Here is a 24,664-nt window from a genome sequence, read left to right on the forward strand (position 1 = left end):
ATCCCAGCCTTGTGCAGATCAACAATCTTGTCCCTGATGTCCGTAGAAAGCTCTTTGGTCTTGCCCATGGTGGTGATTTTGGATGCTGGTTGTTTGGGTGTTGACAGGTGTCTTTTATACAGGTAACGAGGTGAGGCAGGTGTATTTGATGTAGATAATTTGTTGGGATTGGGGCTGTGTCTTAAAGAAAGACTAACTGGCTTGTAGGAGCCAGAATACTTGCTGTTTGGTAGGGGGTCAAATACTTGTTTTTCCTCATCAGATGGTTATCAATTTTTATAAATTCATATGATGTGATTTTCTGGAATTTTCTTTGGGATTCTGTCTTTCACTGTTAGAATGTACATATGATTAAAATTGTAGATTGTTGCATTCTTTGTAAGTGGGCAAACCTGCAAAATCAGCAAGGGGTCAAATACTTATTTCCCCCACTGTACAGGCAATGTGACTCTGGTTTTAAGGTGCTGTCAAGGTACTTACGAACAGCCGGCTAACACACACACACAGGCACAAAAATTAAATCAGACTAACTCTGTTTTTGGTGCACATTTAAATATATTGCTGAATATAAATGCTGCACACATATATGGACTGCTACACATACACAAACTGTATATATACATCTTTAACCTGTTTATGGACACTGCATGCTTTTTACATATATTTATATATATATACATATTTTTTCACCCATTTGTATGCACATAATCTATTTTCACCAATCGTTCATCTCTGTTCCTTGTTTTTAGCTATATATATATATATATATATATATATATATATATATATATATATATGTGTGTATATAAGTGTTCTTTGAACTGTGTGAAAGCCAGTCCATTGCCTTAAGCCAGGCTGATCGACCTATGACTACTCGATAATCATGGTCTAGCGTGCTCACACTTATATATGTGCACTGATGACAGGTCAGAGAGTGCTATCCCAGCATCCCCCAGGCCCGCGCACGGGGCAGTCAGGCCGAGGCAGGGCAGGGTGCACGTGGCTTTTACCGTTTCTCGCCGCACTCATGTGTGCTCATCAGAAACAACATACGCCGGGCTGACAGCACAAGGTCGACCAGAGAAAAGTGAGAGAGGGAGCCCTTGATAGAGAGGCTGAGAGAGGAAAACACAGAGTGTCTGCTCGCACACAGCTAACCTGATTATTGTTGGCTTTCAGAAGTCATGTTATTTCTTTATTCTCAAGTAAACAAAAAACCTGGTTTCCACAATCAGGTTAAAGGAACAAGAGAAACAACAGCTAGTAACATCCACATTCAACCAACCAATTTCAGTCCAGTCTAGAAGTCCATAATATTTAAATGGTCATACTGTAATTTATCCTGACGCATACATGACAAGTTAGCTTGATAATCAAACTGAATTGCTATTTTCATCTTTGGAGGCTTATTTTACTGTACTGTTTTGGTGATGACTCGTCAACGTCATATTCAGTCGACAACGTCGATATGGCCCAACTTTTAGTTTAAGATGTTAAAAAAAAATGAACTGACATGATCAACAGAATGTGAGGAAGTAACAGTTCTGACGTCATTGACTTCTTCGTCGTCCCCGGGATCAGAGTCATGGTCGGAGCCGCTGTAAACCACCTCGTTACCGTATTCTCTGTCGTCAAACTGGCCTCTGTTGGTCTCTTCAGTTCACTGGGGGGCCGGTTCTGTTGCCTGCTCGCCCTGCTCAGGTTCTGGTGCCCTTTCTGGACAGCCATAGGTGTCATTTACACTGTGGACGCTGGGGACGTGTCCCCACCACATTTTGAAATGGCTGAATTTGTCCCCATCACTTTTTGTGTTTTTGTGTTTAACATTTGTTAAAAATGTTCTGAAAAATATCTTGCACAACTAACAAATAAAAAATGCTTTGAGAAGGTTTATTTGCACAACAAGAAAACATGCATTGCATTTTAAATATAGAAGAAACAAATTTGCATTGTCCCAAAAACAATCTGCTGATTATTGCATTATTTATATGTGTTTAGGAATTGTCACCTGCCAGCTAAATGTTTGGTTTTGTTTCCCTTTAAATAAATTAAGACATTTCCTTTGTAAATTGGAGCAGAAAATGTCTCCAGATTGCAGGAAATTAAAGCCCCTTCTCCACTGCATGGGACCAGCTCGCCTCGCCTTTTTGTTTTGTTTTCCATCGTGTAAATGTTGTTCCTGTCGCTGCTTCCAGGTACTTTTTTTCATGGCGATACTAAAATGTGACGTTAAAACATGGCAGACTGCTGATTGGTCAGAGAGAATCGTCACTGCATGATCATTGTGCGCGCCAGACAGAGGCCAGCAACAGAAAGTTTTATATTTTACACTTTTCATACGTTATTTCATCACTAAATCCACTTCTGAGAAGTTTTGAAGTGAGAAATCCACTGTGTAGATTTTGAAAATTATATATTATTATATAAAGTTGAGGAGTTGAGGAGCTCCGCAAGTGGCGGCAGGAGGAGCGTCCAGCCGGCCAGCCGCCCGCTCACAGAGCCCTCTGCTCCCGCCGTCACACAGACCGCTGCAGCAACAAAGGCAGATGAAAAAACAGCTGGAAGGTTTTCGTACCTCTTATCTGTCTTTACATTCTGAGGAATGTTGAAACGTTTTAACTTAAATCAAGTGACAGCTGTGTGGATCGCTGGCGTGTGTCGCATTTAAAATTACGTTGCGGCAGTTGTGTGTGGCGTTGCTATTACGACGAGCTACATTGAGGGGTGCTATCTCCGGGTACTATCTGCAATGGAAAACGGAGCACGGCCAACCCGAGGCGAGGCGAGTTGAGCTGGTACAGGTAATGGAAAAACGGCATAAGTGTTTATTGCTCCAAGTTTCTGGGGGAGGACCCCAGACTCCAGCTTTAATCTTTCTACAAATTAGTGTTAAAAATCTTCTCGTCTCGTAACATCTCATGACCCAAGGGTATCATCACACCCCTAATCTGAGCCCTTATGTCCCCACTACTTTTCAACATAAATTTACACCCTTTTGGAGTTAGCTGCATGGCTAACTGAGCTAACTGCACTAACTAGCTTCTTAAATATGAATATTTTATGGTTTATTTCCTCCTCTATGACAGTAAACTGAATATCTTTGGGTTGTGGACAAAAACCAGACAATTGAGGACATCTTTTTGGGCTTGGCATTTTATAGACCAAACATCTAATGATTTTAAATCATAAAACTGTATCGCTAAATATATATATATACAGCTAAAAACAAGGAAAACAGAGATGAACAAAGATTGGTAAAAATAAAAATAGATTATGTGCATTCAAATATATAATATATATATAAAAAGCATGCAGTGTTCATAAACAGGTTAAACATGTATATATACAGTTTGTGTGTGTGTAGCAGTCCTTATATGTGTGCAGCATTTAACACATTCAACAATATATGTAAAGATATCTTCATTCGCTAAATCTTCAATCTTCATCAGGCACTAGCTTTGTCTTTCTGTCGTTTGGTACTGGCCAGGCAGTGTACAGTGGTACAACAGCTGCCTGCTGCAGCTAGCAACGAGGCTGGTGAGAGCGGCGAGAGTAAACCGAAACGTTAAAGTTGCCATAAAACCAAAACAAAGAGCTGAAAGACGCTAAGAAGCTGAAGGAAACTGTAGTCTGTGATAATTCTCTGTGAATTCATCACTACGACAGACCTCTTTCAAATCACATGTAGCCAAGAAACACTGATCCTGGTCATGTCAGTCAGATTGGGGATCAACTATTATTGAAATATTTCCATACCACGTCCACTCCACAGATGTTTGGAGAAATATCTGCTTCCGTCAGGCGTGCTTTCAGGGCCATCAACCAAAAGCACAGATGGTCTCGCTGTCCGATTAGCTGGGCGCCAGTCTCTCCGGTTTCCTCTCGCCCGTACCTCCTCTTCTATCACTTCCTCAGGTCTGAGCAGGTGTTTGGCCTGCAGTCAGAGTCCAAATCAGATCCATTTCATCTGTAATCAGCTGGAGCCCCTGGCACTGATGGAGGAGATCAGAGCCCCGATCAAAGAATTATAAGCCGACCACGCCTGACCAGCCGACCGTGACACAGACAAGGCAGCGAGGGGGGAGGGGGAGCAAGCGAGCAAGAGCTACAGTAAGGATGAAAGGAGAGAAGATGGAGATTTGAAAGCCTGCAGAATCTCCCAGGGGAGAGACATGAAAGAGAGGGGTGCTGGCAGCAGGGAGGCTAAGATGTTACACTCTCATGGGAGGTGTTTTTTTTGTTTTTTTTTGACGTTTCCATCAAGTGGAAATAGGTGGTTTAAAGTCAAATACGGTGCTCAGTTCCGCTTCAATTTGAGGTAATTAGGATGGGATGTGAATTCCAATCACAATGTGAAAGGAAAGGCAGTGACATTAAGTTAATACAGTTGAATTGCTTGATGCAACGCCGCTGGTAAGCAAATCAGTAATTGTGTGCAAATATGGGAAACCATGTGCTCAGGTGCATGAAAATCAATGGGTGGCTCACATATTGGTGGTAGCAGTTTTAAAGTGGGATTTCAAACACTTCTTGGAATATGCTAACATCGCGTTGGGTGTTTCAGAAGGACACTACAGCAGGCACGATCACACACTCTCTCCTATTCATCTTCTACATTAATGCACACATTCACACACTGCAGGCAGACGATCAAGCCCCTCTTTGATTATCGGTTGCTCAACACAGACACACTACACAGTCTGCCAGCACGTCACCCACACACACACACACACACACACACTGCCATGTGTGTGTGTGGCTCTTTAATGTGAGCCGGTCAGCACAGTGTGTTCACACCTATATTCACAGATATGCTAGTTAATGCTATCACTTAGGTGCAGACTCGCTCATGCTTGATATTGCTTTAAACCGTGCACTCAAACCAGGCAGACTCCCTCACACGCACACACACTCACTTCCTGTTTCAAGTGTCCACCTTTGTCTCTCAGACGCTGAGTATGCATGGTGTGTGTGGGTGTTTCACTGTCAATGGAGTGTCCATGTCTGCTCCATTAGGTCCACACACATAAAAGCAGAGCATCAGCTCTGTTACCTTCATCCGTCTTGTCACTGTATAGGAATAAAGCTTCTCCGTGCAACGTAGAGCTGTGTTTCTTTCAGCCCTGTTGCACACATGGCTCTGCAGCACTGTATGAATAAGTGAGAAGAAATGGCAAAAAAAAAAAATGCTGTGAAGTCCATGTTGACTTCCCTCACTTCACATCCCACAAGTCATCAATTTTGCAGCGACCGCTGTAACATGATGTTCTTTCACTACGATTTCATAGCCACTTTGCTCTGGACTTGAACCCAGAACCTTGAAATCTCTCCTTTGATGCATCGCCACAAGTGGAGCAATTGTATATTTTTACATTTCTATTCCAAGCATTTAGCTAAAGCTGTCGTACAGAGCGGCTTACAGCGAGTGATCTCGGATTCAGATCACCGAAACCGTTTTTTAGGGACCTCAGTGTTTTTAATGGCTGATCTCTGATCAAAACGTTTCAGCTGTAAAAAGAAAAAATAGTCTCTAAATTGGTGAAATTATCATATGATACATCTTCCCCCAAGGCTCTCTGGTGGGTTGACAGACAGTCGGATAACATTTTGAACCTCCTGAATGTATTTGAACCACTAAAAATGAAACTAGATGAATGGGATAAAGATCATGTTTTGAACAATTTATCTTTATCTCTTGGAAGTAAAGTTCAAAAAGCTGAATCATGCCACCAATCAAACTGTTCCTCTTATAGGACCCACATTTTTCTTTTTCAGTGACATCCACTGCCTGTATGATGGAGATTCCTCTCTGGTCTCAGGTAGTAAAATATCATCACGCTATCAAGTCATTCTTGTGTATTGTTTAGTCGTGAAGGTCTTTTGAAAAATCTGTCAGTGCTGTGAGCTCATTTGAACCTGTATCCAGCAAAATAGACCTTTTGTTGAAAACCAGCTATCAGCAAACCCACACACGTCCAAACATTAATGCACCAGTGCTGCGCCAACATCCCACTATGACGATTTCAAAGTGAGGTGAATGCGGCATGAAAGTCCAGGAGCCCGTCTCATCCCTCCGTCCACGTGGTGTGAAATCGTTTGATCCAGTTTGTTCTATTTAGGTGAAACAGCTTTTGTGTATGTGTGCCAGTTTGCACTTGTGCGTATTTGTGTGTGTTTTTAAACGCTCCCTGAGCACTAAAAGGTGGAGGGAAAAGGGGGAGGGGACGGGGCTGCAGGAAGGAAGGAAGGAAGAGAGCTGACTATAGCTGCTGTGTTTGTTTTGCAGGGAGGTGAGAGGGGAAATGAAGGGTGGGAGCTGTCCTTTAGTCCATCCGTCCGTACGTGCGTGTGTGTGTGTGTGTGTGTATAAGGGCAGTTACGGGTTAATGGACATTAAGTCTGTCCCAGTGTGATAGTCGGAGTTGAGGGCGGTGGGTGATGCGACCTGGCTCTCTGTAGCTCCACAAAAGGGTCAGAGGTCAGGGTTAGAAGTCATACAATGCCTGGAAGGACTAGCAATCAGTTGGGACTGCACCAGAGTGTGTGTGTGTGTGTGTGTGTGTGTGTGTGTGTGTGTGTGTGTGTGTGTGTAAAAATGGAGAGGTGGGGAACATGAAGGGCAAGAGGAGGACAGCGGTGAAGAAAAAGCGACAGACAGATGGTTGCTGAAAACGACGTCCTTCTCTTCCTTCTTTTCCCCGACATCCGCTCACCTCGAAGAAACGACCCCGCTTTCCTTTTCCCTACTGGGATTCATTTATACAGTACCTCGAAATACACTCAAGAAACACACACGCGTGCACATACAAAACACACACAGGAGCTCAGCAAGCTAATCAGAACATGTGGCCTATTTCTCTGTATGTTATAATGAGCTCTCCATCGTGGAGTGGTGACTGATATTATTAGGCTGCCGTGTCTCAGTTCATTAGCTAAACCAGCCTCAACAACAACACCAGCAGCTAAAAGATGATTTGATACCGCCTGCAGAGTTATGTGACACCGCAGGACCTTAAAGAGGCCGTGGTGAGAGACAGAGCATGTGAGTTAATTTGGTCACCAGGGGAGAGGGAGGCTAAATCTCGCCTCTTACGACACAGCGAGGCATCATAAGAGTCATAGAAAGAAAAATACATCATAGGCTGACTTCAGCCTTCTCCTCCCAGCGTTCATACAGATCCCCGCAGATGTGGCTTGAAGATTCAGTGTGCAATTTTTGCAGCAGAGTGGTGTCAGCAAGTGAGGAGAAGTAGTCAACAACACAGAGTAGAAAACAACACTGCAGCTAACTAATCTGTTCTTAGTTGATTGTTATTGCTTTGTGGTGAATGACTCAATTTTCTATATTGGCACTGTATGGGATCACTCTGCCATATCTATTAAAGCAGCTATCTGCAGCTAATTTATCAAACTGAACTGAACTGATGCCTTTGCTGGTTTTTTAAATGGGTTGCACATTCTCTCAAAGCTAACACCTCTGCTAAGGGGGTAGCTGTTAGCATGTTTACTGCCAGCTGAACCCCGGTGGCTGTGCGAGCTATTATCACAATAATATAATAGACAGCGGTGTAATGTAGTATATAATTCAAGTACTGTCCTTCAATACACTTTCGAAGTACTTGTACTTTACTTGACTACTTGTATTTTAAGCTACTTAATACCTCTACAAAGTGAACATTGGACATTTATTTGACAGTTAAAGTTAAGTTGCAGATTTTACATAAAAAACATGCCTACTTTAACATATATGATGCATTGTTATAGGAGAAAATCCCTCAAATGTATGTTTTTCAACATTAAAATGCTGCGAACATGTTAGCGTAAGTAATTATCATAGTGTAACACAAGAGCCATTCTGCACCACAATGAGTACTTTTGCTTTTGATACATTTTTCCTATATTGGTCATACTACATGTGTAGAATTTTAAATTCTTAAACAATCATTTCAGTAGGAATTAATTATGCAAAATTGTGTTTGCTGTCGTTTTACTACAGTGGCAATGATCTCTTCCTTATTCATTATCCAATAGAGCTGGTCTTTTGTGTGACTGTGATAATACAGTAATACAGAAATGAGAAAGTAATTAATGTCGAAGCAGTCCTTATGATTGCAATATGACCTGATCGTGAACGATCGACAAAGGCACTACTGTTAACCTCATGATTTTATTATATATCCAGCTTTCCAGTACAAGCTAACAAGTCTACCCAGTGTCACGTGACCCTCGCCTTGCAGGTTGGTCAAAGGGGGTTGCAGTCTTTTTTAAAAAGGGTTCTCCGCACATCTTAAATCAACATGCAGGCGAATCAGGAGCTTCTCAGTTTGAGTACAGCAAACATCAAAGGGAAAACTAGAGACTGGAGCACACAGTAATATGCATTCCCTCTAATTGTTTAAACAGACGAAGGCTTAAAACCACTGTGTCTTTATCAGAGCCAGAAAAGGACAAAGAAAACATTTATAGTCAACCTAGAACAGGTGTACAATTGTCACTGGATTATTTTGGCGGGGTGTTGCAGTCGTTCCCAGCAAGCAACCTCAATAGATAAAACTTTAAAACTGTTCTACTGTATTGATGATATTTCACTAGAATTTTATAAACCATTGTTTCCTGGAGTTGAAAATCAACATTTGGTGTACCAAACTGAAAGTGGGGGAGATGGAATGAACGAAAAGCAGAAAGAGGCAGCAAACAGATAAAGAGAAAATGGATAAAAAAGTGAGGTGTACATTGAAGATTTTGAAGCTTTTTCACAGGCAGAAGCCTTGAATCTCCATCTCCTCCATCATCCTCTTCCTCCTCTTCGCCTGTAGTGTTTACACACTGCCTCTTCACTTAATCCAGCCTTCAGGATGCCCACTTCACTTCGTTACCTCTCAGCACAGAGATGGAAGAGTGGATGTTTGTTGAGAAAAAATAATAATAATTGCAAGCCTCCTGCTACGTCTCCAGACGTGTTCTTTCTTACCCCGTAACTCTCCCTCCATTTCTCTCCACCTTTCAGCCCTTCATCCCTCGCTCCCTCCCTCTATCTCAATCTCGGCTCACTCAAGCGTTGGCCAGCAAGACCTCTAGCATCGATCCAATAAAGCTGGTAGTCGGCGCCGCGAGGCTTGAGGAGCTTTCACCCAAACTCGGCGTTTAAACACGCTCATTGAACAGCGCGTCGCCATGATCTGATCTGGGGATGGAGGGCGGCGGGGGAGTGTGGAGGGTGCTTGATATTTTTCTTCTTTCTGCCTCTTCTTATTTTCCTCTTAGAAGTGTAATCAATAACAGTCACATTGGTTGGAAGTGGGCAAACGCATGCACACACACACACACACACACACACACACACACACATCTCCAAATCTCAATTACCTTCCCTGCCAATCCACCAAATGTTTGTTTGCCAGCACCAGACTTTAATATCCACTTGTGAGAATAGATGAGGGAGTAGGAGACAAAATGTGCTACCTAAAAAGAAGTATATTGCTTTGTGCTGGGATAAAGTAAATGCAGTTAGACATTTTGTGCCTGTTTAAAAGTAAGCGGGTTTCCTTCTCCAATGAGCATGCATCATCATAGACGCCATTTCATTCGCTGATACACAGCAGCAGGTGCAGAGGGGAAAGCACACAGATGGTGTGTGTGCATTTCTGGGAGTATCTTTGTATTTAAGTTCACAGGAGTGTATTTGGTCCTTATAAGAACATATAGAAATCCATAATTCTTTATATGTGCAGCGGTTAGGTTAAAATCTAGTAACTGGTTTAGTATTAAGGTTAGAGTAATTAAACTTGGTTGAGATTATGTTTAGTGAGTTGGACGTCCATTGGCTTTAATATAGGTTATCTTTAAATTTAAATTAAAGGGTCAGTCCAGCCAAATTATTTTACAAAAAAACAAATTTTTCCCTTCACCACTCCCGGTGGGATCTAGTCTCGACGATAGTTTGGATTTAATGTGCTGAGGTTTTGACACATCCATCTCTGAGATTTGTGCTGCCATTTGAATACAAAAGACGTGCACAGAATTTTTCTTGTGGAAATAACAGCTTTTAAAAATGACATTTAAATGTAACAGTGTCATCTTTTTCGAGACAGTGTCCCATTTACTCTAGATAATATATAAAAAAAAAACAGGAACTACTTTACAGAGAAACAAAATAGTCCCTGTATAAAAACTGTGGGCTGAATGTTTTGTTGATTATCCTTAAGACCTTAGTGTGCTTCAAACAAAGTTCTTATCAGATTATGTAACCGTGTCGGAAACCCAATTCAGGTGGGGCCGCTTCTGACCCTTTTTGTAAGCTTTTAAAAACAATTATACACACTATACGCAGTTCAACACCATGAATGCCTTTGAGCAGAGAGTGTGCTCTGTATTTGTTCTAATAATTGCATAGAAACATGCAAAAGACCAAGAGGAGTTTATGTTGGCAGGCTTTTCGCCCCACCTTTTGCCTTAGGAAGCAGTCAAATGACACGCTGTACAATCTGATCTTCATTTAAAGCAAACTGAGTCCTTTAGCAATGATTGTCGAGATAAAACAACTTGCATGACTAGATAACACTAGAAGTTTGTGTTTGTTTTGTTAGTTTTTTTGTAATTTAGCTGACCTTTAGAACCAATAAATCAGTCTACATTCTTTGATAAATACGTCTTTCCACTGGCGGTTTTGTAGAAGAACAAGCATGGGATTTCTTTCTCATCTACATTATCTGCCACTTGGCATCATTGATCATGGATGTTTGTCAGCACAGGTGTCTGCAACAAATCCACAGATGACAGCAGTCCAACATAACAAAAAAAAAAGTAATTTTCACCCTCCACTAATAAAAAGGAAATTACTAATGAAAAATAAATTAATTTATCTGAGGCTTTTAATTAGCAGTTAATATGTTTCTTCTTAAATTTGCATGTGCTTAATAGATTTATGCCTCTAGACCTAATTGATGTCACTGAGTTCATACACTATGACGGTCTGACATAAGGTATAAGGCTGGCAAGAGTTTGTCATTGTGTGTGTGTGTGTTTTATTTTAATGTATAATTCCTCTTCTCGCCCTGTGCATCAATCTCACCTGCTGCACCGTAACAAGTCAATCATCCTGTGCTGTTATTGGACTGTAATGCCTCTCTGTAGCCTCTCACTTGACATGTTCATTAGGTATAAACCAATTCATTTACAACACAGTGCTACTGGATTGTCCTTGCCTCGACATTCATTTCCCAACACATTGGCATTTGATGCATTGCCAGCGCCAATTAACTTTGATAACTCCAGCCCCAGTTTAATATACTGCTGCTGAATTGGCTTGACAAGAGTGCAGCGATAAGCTATTTCTGAGCTTTTTGAGTAGCGATAGCTGGATTATCGCTCAGACTGAGGGAGGGGCAGGGAAAACTTTCCTGAATAACCCTCCCAGCCAAAAGTCATTAAAATGTTTGGTCTGTTTTTGTTGGCAGACGCACACAGAAGCACATACATTGATTACAGCTATGTCCTTGCTGGCTTTAATGATTTGCATAACTTTGTGTTTTACATTACTGTGGATTTCGATGACCATGTTCAATTTTTGAGAATTGAATATTTCAGTGCAGCCTGAATGTGTGAACTGCTTTGTGTGGTCTCTTTGAAAAATGTGCAAGTTATAAATTCTGTTCTGACAAAATAGTTTCTGATAAACAGCCGAGCCAATAAACTGAGGTGAATTGCTGCGCCCAGCTGATGTGTTGGTTTTTCTTTCTCTTGGCAGACAAGAGCCGGGCTGCTCTCCAGTCCATCTGATTAACTGATTGATCCATCGATCCATCACTCAACGCCAGTTCCAACGAATGGGAGCTGACATGGGAGCCGTGGGAGGGACGAAGGTCTTGCTCCTGGTGTTTCTGGTTGGATGGGAGAAGTCGCTGGGTCTCAACTGGAATCCAATCCCACGCAAGACTGTTCGATACCAGGGTGAGTGAGCAATCTAATACCAGCAGATAGAGGAGTTAGACCTCATGGGTCCCTAAAACTCTCCAGTGAAAGCCAGAATTCTTTTAGGTAGAGGCTACGTGAAGTCAAATAAAATATAAACTCTCTAATCCTGTGTCTAAAAAACCTTGTTGAGTGTTTTTATATTAAAATCCATCTCTTTTCTTTTCCTGTAAAATGTGCAAATATTTTCTATGCCTATCCAAAAGTGTACCCAATGAAATGTGATTTGGGTCAGCTAAGCCCGCCCATGATATAAAACCGCACTTGCTGGATTAGCTAGCAAAGTTTGTGCCAAATGATATCCTCACATACCTCGTGTGATAGCTACCCGCCAGCTAACGGTCAAGTGTGGTTTTATATGATGGCCGGACTTAGCTAGTCGCCCCAAATTATATTTGATTTGATGTATTTAAGTCTACACCCTGAGTTCAAGATGACTCATATATAAAAATATTAAATATTATTCTTTCACAAGAACAGAAAAGAGTATTTTGCAGTAAAAATACTCAAAATAATTGTTTTAAAGAGATCATTTTGCGTTTTGGCTTTTTCCCTTTCGTGTGTTATATATCTTTTCTGTGCATTTAATAGGTTTGCAAAGTGAAAAAGTCCACCCCAAAGAGAGTTACCATATCCCACAAAAAACACTGCTCCTGAACCGCCCGAAAACAGCTTGATTGTAGTTCAGCTTTTACTTCCGTAACCTACTATCACTATGTAACACGCGTCATATAGCTCGCCTAGCGGCTAGTGTGGCACGCCCTCAAAGACACTGGTGGAGAAACACACTGAGCTGCAGCACACATGTGACAAGACGTCCAAAATAGTAATATAGCATAATATAATAATATTATATTAAAATTATGAACCATAAAATGAGCATAAAATGACATCATTAACTTATATTTGGCAAATATCAAGAGATAGCTGAGCAATTAACATGGAGACATTTTTTATTTCACTGTGTCTTTAAAGGCTCATTCACAGTGGAAAAGTGGCACAGCAAAATATGCATGAGGACTAGTTTGAGGACTGGTGTTCTCTGTACTGGGCTGTGGCTGGGCTTACAGACTGTCAGTTATAAGCTTGTTAGCTTGGTCACTAACAGGACAAAAAGTTCACGCAGTTTATTTAAAAGATGTATTCATACCATCGACTTCTGTCTCATAACTGTCGGACTAACTGCCTCAAACTATTCCTCTATTGTGGAGCAGTTTATACTCGAATAAAAGCACAACACAGCAGCTGGCGTACAGAGCTCCCTCCATTTTAGACCGTCTGGCTCTCTGTTGTCTCACAAATCAGTACTACCAAGATGGCTTGCTATTTGACAAATTTGCATGTCAAAGTTAAATTCAACAGAAAAATGTGCACAGATTTACTTTCCTTCCGGCGACCAAATCCACTGAGGCCGGGCTTGAACATTACGCATTTTATCGACTGACAGCTGCTGGTAGAATCCTCCAAGTTGGCCCTGGAATTATTGATCTGGTCAGACATCTGATACAAATCCAATAATTGCTAAAAATGTATTCCATTACAATAATCAGGAAGGATTTTCCATTAATTCAGAGCTGGGTGATTTCTGATTTTTGTTAAGAGGCCGACACCGACCCTCAGTAAAACAATACATCAGTCTAATCCTAGTGCTCAACTGTATTTGCACTCTTTATCTCGGCCCGCCTCTGCAGCCAGGCCCAGCTCTCTTCCCTGAACAATACCAATTGTTGCAAGCTGAGAAATAGTCTCGTTTTTAATCCCTCAAAGGAGAAGTGCTGCATTCTCTCTCTTGGGGATTAGGGAAATACTATAAAGAGAGGGGAAAAATATGGGAAAAAAAGCTATATTTTCTTACCTCTCTGTACCACCTATTCCACCTTTCATCCCATCTCCAGCTCTCCTTACCCTTCCCTTCCTCTGCTTTCTTTTTTGCCTTTTATCCCTCCCCAACCCTTTTTTGCTTTGTATGCTGCGGCTCATCGTATGAACTCCAAATGCTCTTATGGCGTTTTCACAAAGAGCTCAGATTTCAGCCGCTCTCGAGGAGAATGGCGCTCGGTGGCAGCAGCGGTGGTGGGGACATTTCAAAGGTTGCTTTCTCATGCCGCTCATGCACCTCCACCCCCATCCTGTTTTTTATCCATACAGCCCTCCTCCATCCACTCATCCCTTAATGCTACAGTCATCACAGGTGTTGTGGTGGGATGTGACGACAGAGGACGGGGGGGGGAAACAATCAATAGGGAGTCAATACTTTCTGGTGAAATGCTCCAGTGTGACAAAGCAGAGCAATGTTTGCAGACAGCAGGCCAGATCACTGCAGCACTCTGGTTAGAACACAGTTGTGGTAAAGACACACCAGACAGGGCAAACGGGGACAGCTGCAAACACATGGTCTTTTATGTAAAACGCACCACCAAAAAGAATCTCATTTTAGGTATTTTTCTGAAAAACGGGTGAATAAATCTGCCTGTAGAGACACGATAACTCCCCTCGCTTCTAGTGCAGCTTCACTTTTTTGTCACGAATGTCTTTGAAGTAAAACCCTTGTCATGAAACGGCAAGAGACAGCAGATCACGTCACTTCTATCGTACTTGATTCGAGTCTGGCACTTGAGCGCGGAAAGATTCTTGACGCAAATTGATTTGCGTTGGGAGCAAGTGGGATTATCTTGCCGTTGACAGATTTCTCCACTTGGTTAAAGAAAAATGAGATTTTCAGGCTCAATACTGGGTTAAATGACTTATATGGATGGGTTCTTGCTACAGTGCTGAGGAGGAGATAGGGAGGGAGACGAAATGGAAAAACAAAGCTGCGGAAAGAGAGAGGGAAGGATTGGAGGGGAGAAATGAGAAGAGAGAGGAGACAGGTAGAGAGACACAGAGAAAGACTCAGAGAGAGAGAGAGAGAGAGAGGGGCCATTCACTAACTGCCTTAAAAGGACAGAAAGTAGCTTCAGTGGAACGGCAGAGGGAGAGGAAAACATGCACACATTTCCCCAGTGTTTCAGTTTGCATGAAGGCATCTCCCTGCACGGACACGCAGCGTTCATATTAACATGCGTGTGCGTCTGTTTGCATGCAGTACGAGTTTGCAAGACAGAGAAAAGAAAAACCCAGAGTGAGAGGATATGTGGGAGCACAGAGGGCGTGTGTGTTTATACCTATCTGTGTACAGAGAGAGAGAGAGAGAGAGAGAGAGTCAGTCCTAACTAATCCCCCTTTGTTTATATGTGTGTGTGTGAGTGTGTGTACTGCTTAGGCTGGCAGTCTGAGGGATTTGAAGCTGCGGGCAGTGTAGGAGGGGCTTGTGTGTGTGTGTGTGTGTTATGGTAGGCAGAGATGGTTGAAGAGATAATATTTACCCCCCTACAGCCCACCAACACCCCCACCACCCCCACCCGGCAATTACATGAGGTTGTAGAAGAAGAAACACAAACATCCTGTCTCTCTCTCTCTCCCTCTCTCTCTCTCTCTCTCTCTCTGTTCCCTCGCTATCTATCCACCTATTCTGGCTTCTTCTTTTATTTTTTAAAAGTCACATGTTGACATTTTGAATTTTAGGCTGTTGTTATTCCTCACAAGCAACTTGTCACATTTATGGAGTAAAAAAAAATGCAGTTGGCTCTTAATGAGACATTTTATGTACACACATAATGTGTAGCCCTCGTAGAGCCGCTAATGAGAGCTGTAAATTTACATACTTTTCTTTTATAATCACTGACATAGTGCATGTTTCTTGATTTCTTTTCACTTTTGTGTGGTTAATATTTCATTTTATATTCATTTTGTGCAGATTTCTCATTCATTATTTTTTGCAAAAGGTCTCCTCATCCATATATTTATACTTAATGTTAAAGGAAAGGGCTGGAAAGACCAAATCCTGCAACATTTGAGTCTGTCTCTCAATCCTTGCTGACTTACCTGTCCTGTCTGTGGCCATCGGTTCTTATTGAGGACAGATACCAACTAAACACTTTTGTTTTCTAAATCAGCTGGGCTCTGTAGTTTTTAGCACTCAAACAGGAGTAAAAAGTTTATTTGTTGAGGACTATTTTATGTTGCAGATTAATGCACATTTGGAGTGTTTACACCACCTGGACAGTGAATGTGGATTTAACAACATGAATTAAATAACCCATGTTTACCCAAGGAACCCGGTGAAAAGCGGCAGCTCATTGATGTCTTTTTAAAAGTTTTTGGACAATAGTGGAGGTCTGTGGAACAGACAAATCAGCTAAGCCTCAAGTGTGAAATGTGTTTCAAATCCTAAAAAAGAGCAGCAGCAATATGAGGTAACTTGACTGCTGGCCAATCATCAGAGACAAATAGTTAATTAATGTTTTCAAAGTTGACTTTACCTGGAGCTCTAGCTGGCCAAAGTACAAGGCTACCCTCAGCTCGCCGTTCTTCGCACAGCAACAGATGTTGAACAAAGTTTGAAGCATCTCCATCTGTGATTACTGACCCACATGTTTTGCATGTTGCTGTCTCTTTTGTGTTGACCACAGGCTAGTCTTTACATATATGAAAATTATCCAAAATATCGTCTTTTTTTCTGACTGCTGGTGTGGCCCACAAACGCATCGTTCTCGTAATACTTGCGCGATGTGACTGGCTGCTGTTGGTTGATTGGCCATTGTGACCACAGGAGGCATTGTAAGATTCCTTTTATTATGTGTGAATTCAACCTTTGTAAGGTGAAGAATGTGTCATGTATTGTTTATTTCAGCTCAGCCTGCAACACAATCACGAAACATGAAACTGATGCTGCAAACGTAGGACACAGGGCTTGAAAAATTCAGAAAGTTAGGTAGTCACATTTGAGTTGCAAGACTTCTTTGTCAAGTTGAGTCTAAACTCGGGCATAATTGGAGTCCAAGCCATATACACGTCTTCTGCAGGGTCAAACTTCTATTTGAGTTATATGAATATGGCAGGTCTTCTCTTTCATTCTTCAAGGGGAAAGGGATTTTAAATCTTATTTTGTATCTTTTTTTCTCTTTCACCTTTGCTTCTTTCATTCTCTCTCTGCACCTGACCTGCTCTGTCCTTTTTCTTCCCACTGAACAGGCCAAAGCTGATTGAAGCCTTGTGCTGTTTTAAGCCATTTTCACGCCCTTAACCTGGCCTACTTCCATTGACCACAGAAAATATGTGATCTGATAACACCACTGTCTTCTCCCACTGCTTTCTGTCTTTTTCTCTCAAACACACTCTTTCCCTCTCTGTTTTTGGGTTTCTCCTGTTGTGTCCGCACACTCAACACATAACACACACAACTACACATGCACTCCTTCGCCCAGCCCAATGACAGAGGCCAGCAAGCCAAAATGCCAGTAAGACAAAACGCAGCAGCTGTGGTTAAACAAAGAAAGTATAAGAGAAAGAAAAGAAAGAGGGAAGTGAAGAGAGTAGGAGGAATAGAGCCCTTAGAAATTTGATATGTTGTTTGAAAATCTAGCCAGCTTTGATGCAGCAAATGAGCCCTGCATCTTTAATGGAAAGCCAGAGCAAATGTATGTCTCTTGATTTAGAAAAAAAGAAAGATAGAATGAGAGATGGTGAGAGGGAAAAAAACACAGTGCAGAAAGAAAGTGGAAAAAGGGCCGTGCCTCTGACCTCTCTCCCTCTCTCTCCCTCTCTCTCAACCTTTCTCCTTTTTTTCCCTTCTTTCTGTCTCTCTGCCGTATCTCCTCAAAACCTCCAATTACAGTAATGAGTGGTTGGGAGCGAGGCAGAGGAGGAGGCAGAGAGAGGTTGTGCGTGACTGGGAGGACAGATGGGGGAGAAGGAGGGAGGGAGGGAAGACGGAGATTCATCACAGCTTTTTATCTGCTATGAGTGTCACTCATCCCCTGACCCTGCGCTGATTGGTCAGTGGCGATTAACAGCCGGGACCAGATGTCAGGACCTCGTGTGCTCGCTGTTGTCGGGCTGACTTTGTGAGAGCTGATGTGTGGGCAAGCGGGCATGTGAATTAAAATGAAAATGCCACTCAAAGGCTGCTCTTATCCAAAGCACCTTCTTGTGGTGGTAGTGCCATGGTTGAACCGATGCACTGGTTTACCCCTATTGACATTATATTAAAAATCACTGCCATCCATTATTCTTACCCAAGTGAACATGTGGGTTTCTGACACATGTGCCTACGCGATAAATTCACATAGGCACATGTGAGTTTCAGATATTTCCCATGTGAAATCAGCAATTTTTCATGTAATATCCAATGTAATGGTTTCAAATATGTGGTTATTTTGAGGTTTCACGTGTGATGACACCTGATATGGGCCCCTGGGGTGCATCACATGTGAAACAGCTTTGGACATGTGAAGAATTCACATGCAGGAACATTTTATTTTATTTTTTTTACTTTTAACCTTTGACCTTAAAAGTGGGTAAGCATGTCCGGTTTTCACATGTGAGATAAGTTCCCAGGTAAAATGTGAATTTCACATGTTTTTTTCCTTGAAGATGCAGTTCGATTACATATTTATAGCATACAGTATCACGGAAGATCGGAAAATAATCAACAACAATTTTGAGAGACAAGTAATTGTTTCAGTCATTTAACAGTCAAAAATTTCCCAAATATTTGCTTGTTCAAGTCAAATGAGAGGATTTGCTGATTTTCTCAGTTTTATTTAATTGTAAATTGAATGTATTGGGGTTTTTGACTATTGGTTGGAGAAAACATTGGTTGGCATTTTCTGGAGTTCTCACACCAACAGCCTGGAGCTATCATGTACATGCAGCATATGGAGATACAAACTGCGTGCAAGAATAATTCATTTGAGGGTATGAATTAAAATTTCAAAAAATAATCCGGAAAGGAAGTCTCTTGTCCAAATTACCACTCATTCAAAAAAATAGGCGGTGCTGTTTACTCAGTAACTCGGTTGGACAGAAATGTAATTTACGGCTTGCGGCTGTAGCCCAGGTGGAAGAACAGGGTTTGGCTTTAACCATACGCTTGTTAGAGTTGGTGGTTCAATCCCCAACCACTCCTACAGTATCTGCATTTTAACACGTCCTTGAGAAAGACATCCCCAAGTTGCTCCCTATGTATGCAGGAAAATAAATTTGTGTTGCTTTGGACAAAAGTGTCAAAATGATAAGTCCAAGCACTGGAATAACCAAAAAATATTGACTCAAGTCTTTTTGGACTGCAAGTATCTACAGTTAGAGGACGTCTTAAAACTGTTGTGCTGGGTTTGAGTGTAGTGCTCCATAGTCTTAAGAAGTCCCCTTCGTGTGAATCACCAAATACTTGTCATGGCATGTAAATCGTTCAGTGAGTCATATTCCAAAACTACAGCAGTGCCACGCTGCATCCGTTGAGCTCCACAGGCTCCCCTATATCTGTCTTTGCGTTCCATCACCACAACATTGTACAAAAAGGCCTAACTCTCCCCAGCTGGTGCCCGCCGCTGTGCCAGTCATACATGCTGAACCATGACGCTGGAATGGAAAAACCTCACTTGTGGCATCAACCAGCCCTTGATTTGTTCTGCTTGTTGTGGATTGGCGATGGCGACCCCCCACCAAGCGAGGCTGTTTCATGCCCGCTTTCATCACTCTGCCGAAAACCATCCCCCCACTGGGCTCACTTGTTCCGTTGTTGTGTTAATCCACTTTTACCACTTCCTCTCCTCCCACTCTCCCATCCCCTCATCTCGCTCCTCCAGTTCTGTTGAATTCAATGGCTCTATTGCCATGACTGTTTATGGAAAAGAATAATAGTAAAGCTTTATAGGAAATACAAATGCTCCATAACCAACAAACAAGGGCTTATGTATTTAAGCTAAGCAGAGACGAGTAATTATTCATCTTAAAAACATGTACTTTTTTATTATGCATTCATCAGTCTACTTGTTATTGTTCTTTCTGGCATATTGATTCATTCCCAGGCTAGTTAAGTACATGAATTTCTTGTGTTGCAGACTGAATAATCCTATTAATCTCAGTTCCTAATTTACAATAACACATGATCTAAAATTCATTCCACAATTGACAATAGGTATTTTTGCAGATCTAGCTAGTATAAGGTATGTATATCTTTCCCTTTCTTCTCTCTTTCTCCATGCTCTCATTCTGTCGTACACCTGACTCTCCTGTGAACTTGTCGTCTGTTCGGCAGACAAAGCTGAAGCGTCGGCGTGGGAGTGTGTGCGCCTTCGTGTTGTTTTTTTTTCCCTTCAAAGAGGGTACCTGTTCAGATGAAGGTCTGACGACGCTCTGCGTGCCCGCTCGGGTTTATCTGCGTGTTTGTGTGGGCGCTGCGCGACGTCTCTCCCTCCTCTGTCTGTCTGTCTGTCTCTGACTCTCGTTCGGTGTTTGTCGCAGCTTCAAAGCTCTGCCCAAAATAGGCCTTTAATCATAGTTTGGTGTGTGAGTGGCTCGGCGGTTAGAAGCTATAAGCAGAGGCTGGATGTATTTATAGCAGACAGGGAGAGGGAGGCTGGAGCTCCGCTGGAAGGCAGATTACAGAGGCTAGGCCCGGATCGAGACCTTTTCAGCAACAGGCGCTGGCCCCTCTTCCTCCTCCTCCTTCTCCTCCACCTCACACAGGGAGTTCTGTTTGGTCTGGCTCAGTTTGGCGTGGCCCTGGATGGTGAAACTGTGACATGACCCTGAGATACCCTACAGTGAAGTGTGCACAGACACAAGCACATTATGCATTATACAAACCTTGATAGTGACAATAGCATTAATCTTTTCATTTAGGCTGTGCAGTCAATTACCCAACTGGTTTTGGTTTAGTACTATTTTATCCCATTAACCACATTTGTATATACTTTACGTTACTGTTGACCACTTCTCAAAGAATCCCGTGCTGTCACAGCTTAATTTCAGACCTTCTGACAGCCTTTGGTTTCACTTCATTAATGTTCACTACGAAACCATTTACCAAAGCCTTGAATCTTGTTTATGATGCTAAACACTTTTGTCCTTGTTGCCTTACTCTGAGAAGCGAAGCACATTCATAACATGACAGCTGAGTCATGACAACTGCTTCCTTTTATTTTAATTCCCGTTACGCTTTTCATAAAGACTAGGGGTGCATTATAGTTTGCTATCCTCTTGATAATGTTTTGTCTGAAGTTGAATTAGTGCTGCGTGATATCGCAGTTGTACACAGGGACTGTCTGAACATTCGCCCTTGTGGTGCACTCAAGGGCACTCTGACATCCAACACTCGAACTTTAGTCTGCCGAACATTAAATGTAAAAAAGAAAAAAGATTAGAAGACTAATGTGAAACTGATAGTTTGAGGCAGCGCTTTCTAGTCTCAGATGTCGTCGCTGCTTGTCATGAGCCAATTAGAAAGAAGCGAATTCCAAATATTCACAGTTGTATATCCACATAACGACATGCACATTTACTCAATTTTGAAGTACTTTACTCAAGTATTTCTTTGCTACTTTGTACTTCAACACCACTGCATTTCAGAGGAAACTGTACGTTTTACTCCTCTACGTTTATCTAGATTACTATCTGCTTTAAAGTTGTTGATTATACGTACACTTACGGCAAGTTCAAAGGCGTTATATAAGCCGTCGTTAGGGTTAGTTTCACTGTAATGGTTTGCCTTGCGCATATTTCGTGTCTCTGCAAGTTGAAATGAAATAAATGGTATATAACGGCTGCCAGAAAGGAAGAAACTCAATCTAAAAACATAAGGTATGCTTTGTAAAATGATCAGAAGAAATGTGCAGATGTGCAGCTCTGGAATATATGTATATATATTAGGTATTCATCAATGTGATGTCAGGTATTAAAAGGTGGTAAACCCACTTTTTCTCTTGAGGCTTTCTTCTTTAAGTCCCGAACATCTATTTATTTAAATGGCTGTGTTGTTATCAACAATTTATAATCCACCCACACACATAAAGATCCCAATGCCATGTCATACTCTCTTTGTCTTTTTTTATTACCCTTTTATCACAGCCTCACACTAACCTAACGACACACACACACACACAGCCAGTGTAGCGCAGTGATCTCTGATCACCTCTGTTTCCAGTGATACTAACCTCGGTCAGGCCCTCTGAGTTCAGCTGAGTATTTTGTATTCTCCCTTTCTACTGTGGCTTTCTATATTTGTACCTTTTGTTTGTATTTCTCCCGTCATCTGCTGGACTCATTACACCTCTCCTCGTCTCTGCCCTCCATTTTTTATTCGCACTCTATTATTTGTATTCTCCCTTTTTCTTCTGCTCCCCAGAAACTGTTGTCTCCGAGCATCAAAGGCCTTGTAATTTAACCCAAACCGCCTTTACACAAAACACACACACACACACACGCACATTCATCAGGTCCTTACAAGTCTGAAAAGAATCCTAGTTTAAAGCTTTTTCAGATGTCTTACATGCAGTAACTATAGGGCTGATCCTGTCGAATGACAGGATTCTGTGTCTATATTCAGTACAAGGTTAGTTGTACGATATGCTTCCTTTCTGTTATGCCGTTTTTCTCCTTCATATTCTTTAGATTCTCGTTTATTCTTTATATTCAGCTCTCCGCAGCTGTGGAAACCATACAGATGGTGTTTACATAAATGGGAACTCACACACTGTCTTTCCAAATAACACACACAACACACACACACACACGGTCACTTGCACATAAATAGTGATGAACCCGCAGGTGTGGACAGCCTTGTGTCAGTTACAGAGAGACAAACACACACACATAACGCAGGTAGCCTCAGGGCTGCCACAGTGTGGTGGCAGATGGTAAGTGCGTCTGCTCGTATTGCCTCTTAATGACAGAGACGCTGATCACTTCAAACAAGCCACTGGGAGCAAAAACTTTCCCTCTGTTGGTGGAGAGCAGTTCAAGTCACTGAGCAGGTACCCTGGAGATCTATGCAGGACTCTGCATGCAAGTGTGTGTGTGTTTGTGTTTGTGCAATGTGTCTTTTAGCTTACACATAAACTTTGGATATTCTGTGCGCGCTCATGTGTTCAGATGTGCACTGATTTGTGTAAATGTGAGTGTGTGTGCGATGTGTGTAACTTAAAAGTGTGTCAGCTCTGGAGTTTTTTTGCCCGGCTGTGTGGAACACAGCAGATGTGCTCAGTTCTCCCCTGAGGATGCCGCCTCCCTCTCTCTCTCTCTTCACTCACTCTCATCAAGCTCCCTCATCCGTACATACCCTCCAATGTTTATACACCGCTGCTCTTCAGATAATAAGCTGGCTTCAGTACTTATCCTCCTCCCTTCCTCTGGTTCCTTATTCCCTCCTCTCCTCTGTCTCTCTCCTTCCATCCTTCTGCTCTCACAACATGTCAGTTTTGTTTTTTTGTAATAACATAACCAGTTTTGACTCACCATGGGGTTTTTTTTATATAATGCCTTTACAAAACACACAAGGAAGCAGGTTGGCAGCAGGGTTTAAGTGGGTTTTTATTGTGCCATGATGGTCAAAATGCTGTTGGAGAGAGTTGTGGAGTCAACAGTTAAAACTTTGAACATTGTGGATGTTTTTGCATGAAAATGGTAAAAATTTCAAGTACATGAATAGCTGTGTTGCAAAAGTCAGGGGTCACACACTCAAATTACGTTGGGGCCAAAGATCAAATAATACCCTCTTTTTCTTGATTCTGACGTCATTTGGTCTAACACTGTCAGTTCAGTGAGGTTTTGCACTCAGTTAAAATCAATGTTGTTTTTCTTTAAAAATTACAAACTTCCTGGCAGGTTTAAAAAGAGATCACCTCAACAAAAAGCTTTCAAGAAACGGCTTTAGGTTGAATGTCTATTGTATGGTATCAAGTTTTTATTTAAGTCAGTAAATATTACAGCTTCTGCTCTCATTGCCAAAGTCCTGAGTCAGGTGTCCTAAACTCGACAGTTCAAAAAACAGCTTCTTAGAAAGACACAATTTGGTGCCACAGGGTGTTGCTGGTCATAAATGACCACTTGTGTCATTAGGAACAGCTTCCTAAATGAAATAAAATTTACTTTTCTGATAATTTTTTCACGACTTTGCTGGAAAATTAAGCAATAATATATGGGCACTAATCTCGTCCTACACATCTGGAGCTTAACAGTTCATTCTAGACCTTGGAGACAACCATGGGCGTCACTTTGTGTTGAAAAGTGGCGGGGACATTTAAGGGCTCGTATTAGGCATGTGACAAAATACTTAGTTCACGAGACGTGATAATGCACAATATTGGAGTCACGATAACAAGACAACAAGATACTCCAATGCTATTTAAAAGAAATATTCACTGATGAAATAGGCTAGCCGACTGGGGAGTCTGGGGGTCATTTAACTCATTTTAGTGAAATTTTCTCAACCAATTTATGGTAGAAATGTCCTCATTTATAAGAAGGGAAACAAAATTCATGTAGCCGGTGACAACTAAATATATAAAAAATATTATCAAAAATAATGCTGTAATCAGCAGCTACTCTTTTTTTTAGTTTTTATGTCTCACAAAGTTATTTTTTGTACAAGGCAGATATATTTATTCTATATTTACATTGAATTTCATGTTTTCCTACTGTGTAAGTAAAACATTCTCATAGAAATTTTATTTGTTATTTAACATTTCTTGTTGCAAGCTAATTTTCAGAAAACCTTTAGCAAATGTTTTCAAAAAGTGGTGGGGACATGTCTCATGTGTCCCCAGTGTAAATGACACCTATGGAGACGGCAGCTGACAAAGCATTTTCTACT

The 24,664-nt window shown here is 41.6% G+C and overlaps 1 protein-coding gene across 3 annotated transcripts in view; it reads left to right on the top strand.

Annotated features, from left to right (window-relative positions):
• sema4c (sema domain, immunoglobulin domain (Ig), transmembrane domain (TM) and short cytoplasmic domain, (semaphorin) 4C) overlaps window positions 1–24,664 on the top strand; it is a 94,539-nt gene that overhangs the window by 37,803 nt on the left and 32,072 nt on the right. For all 3 annotated transcript variants that reach the window (XM_046035579.1, XM_046035580.1, XM_046035581.1), the window contains one exon: window positions 11,747–11,949. In XM_046035579.1, coding sequence (XP_045891535.1) covers window positions 11,826–11,949 — 124 coding nt within the window. In that variant the 5' untranslated portion in view covers window positions 11,747–11,825. The remainder of the gene's footprint in view (window positions 1–11,746; window positions 11,950–24,664) is intronic.

Source organism: Micropterus dolomieu, linkage group LG21 (genome assembly GCF_021292245.1).
Source record: "Micropterus dolomieu isolate WLL.071019.BEF.003 ecotype Adirondacks linkage group LG21, ASM2129224v1, whole genome shotgun sequence".
Classification (NCBI taxonomy): domain Eukaryota; kingdom Metazoa; phylum Chordata; class Actinopteri; order Centrarchiformes; family Centrarchidae; genus Micropterus; species Micropterus dolomieu.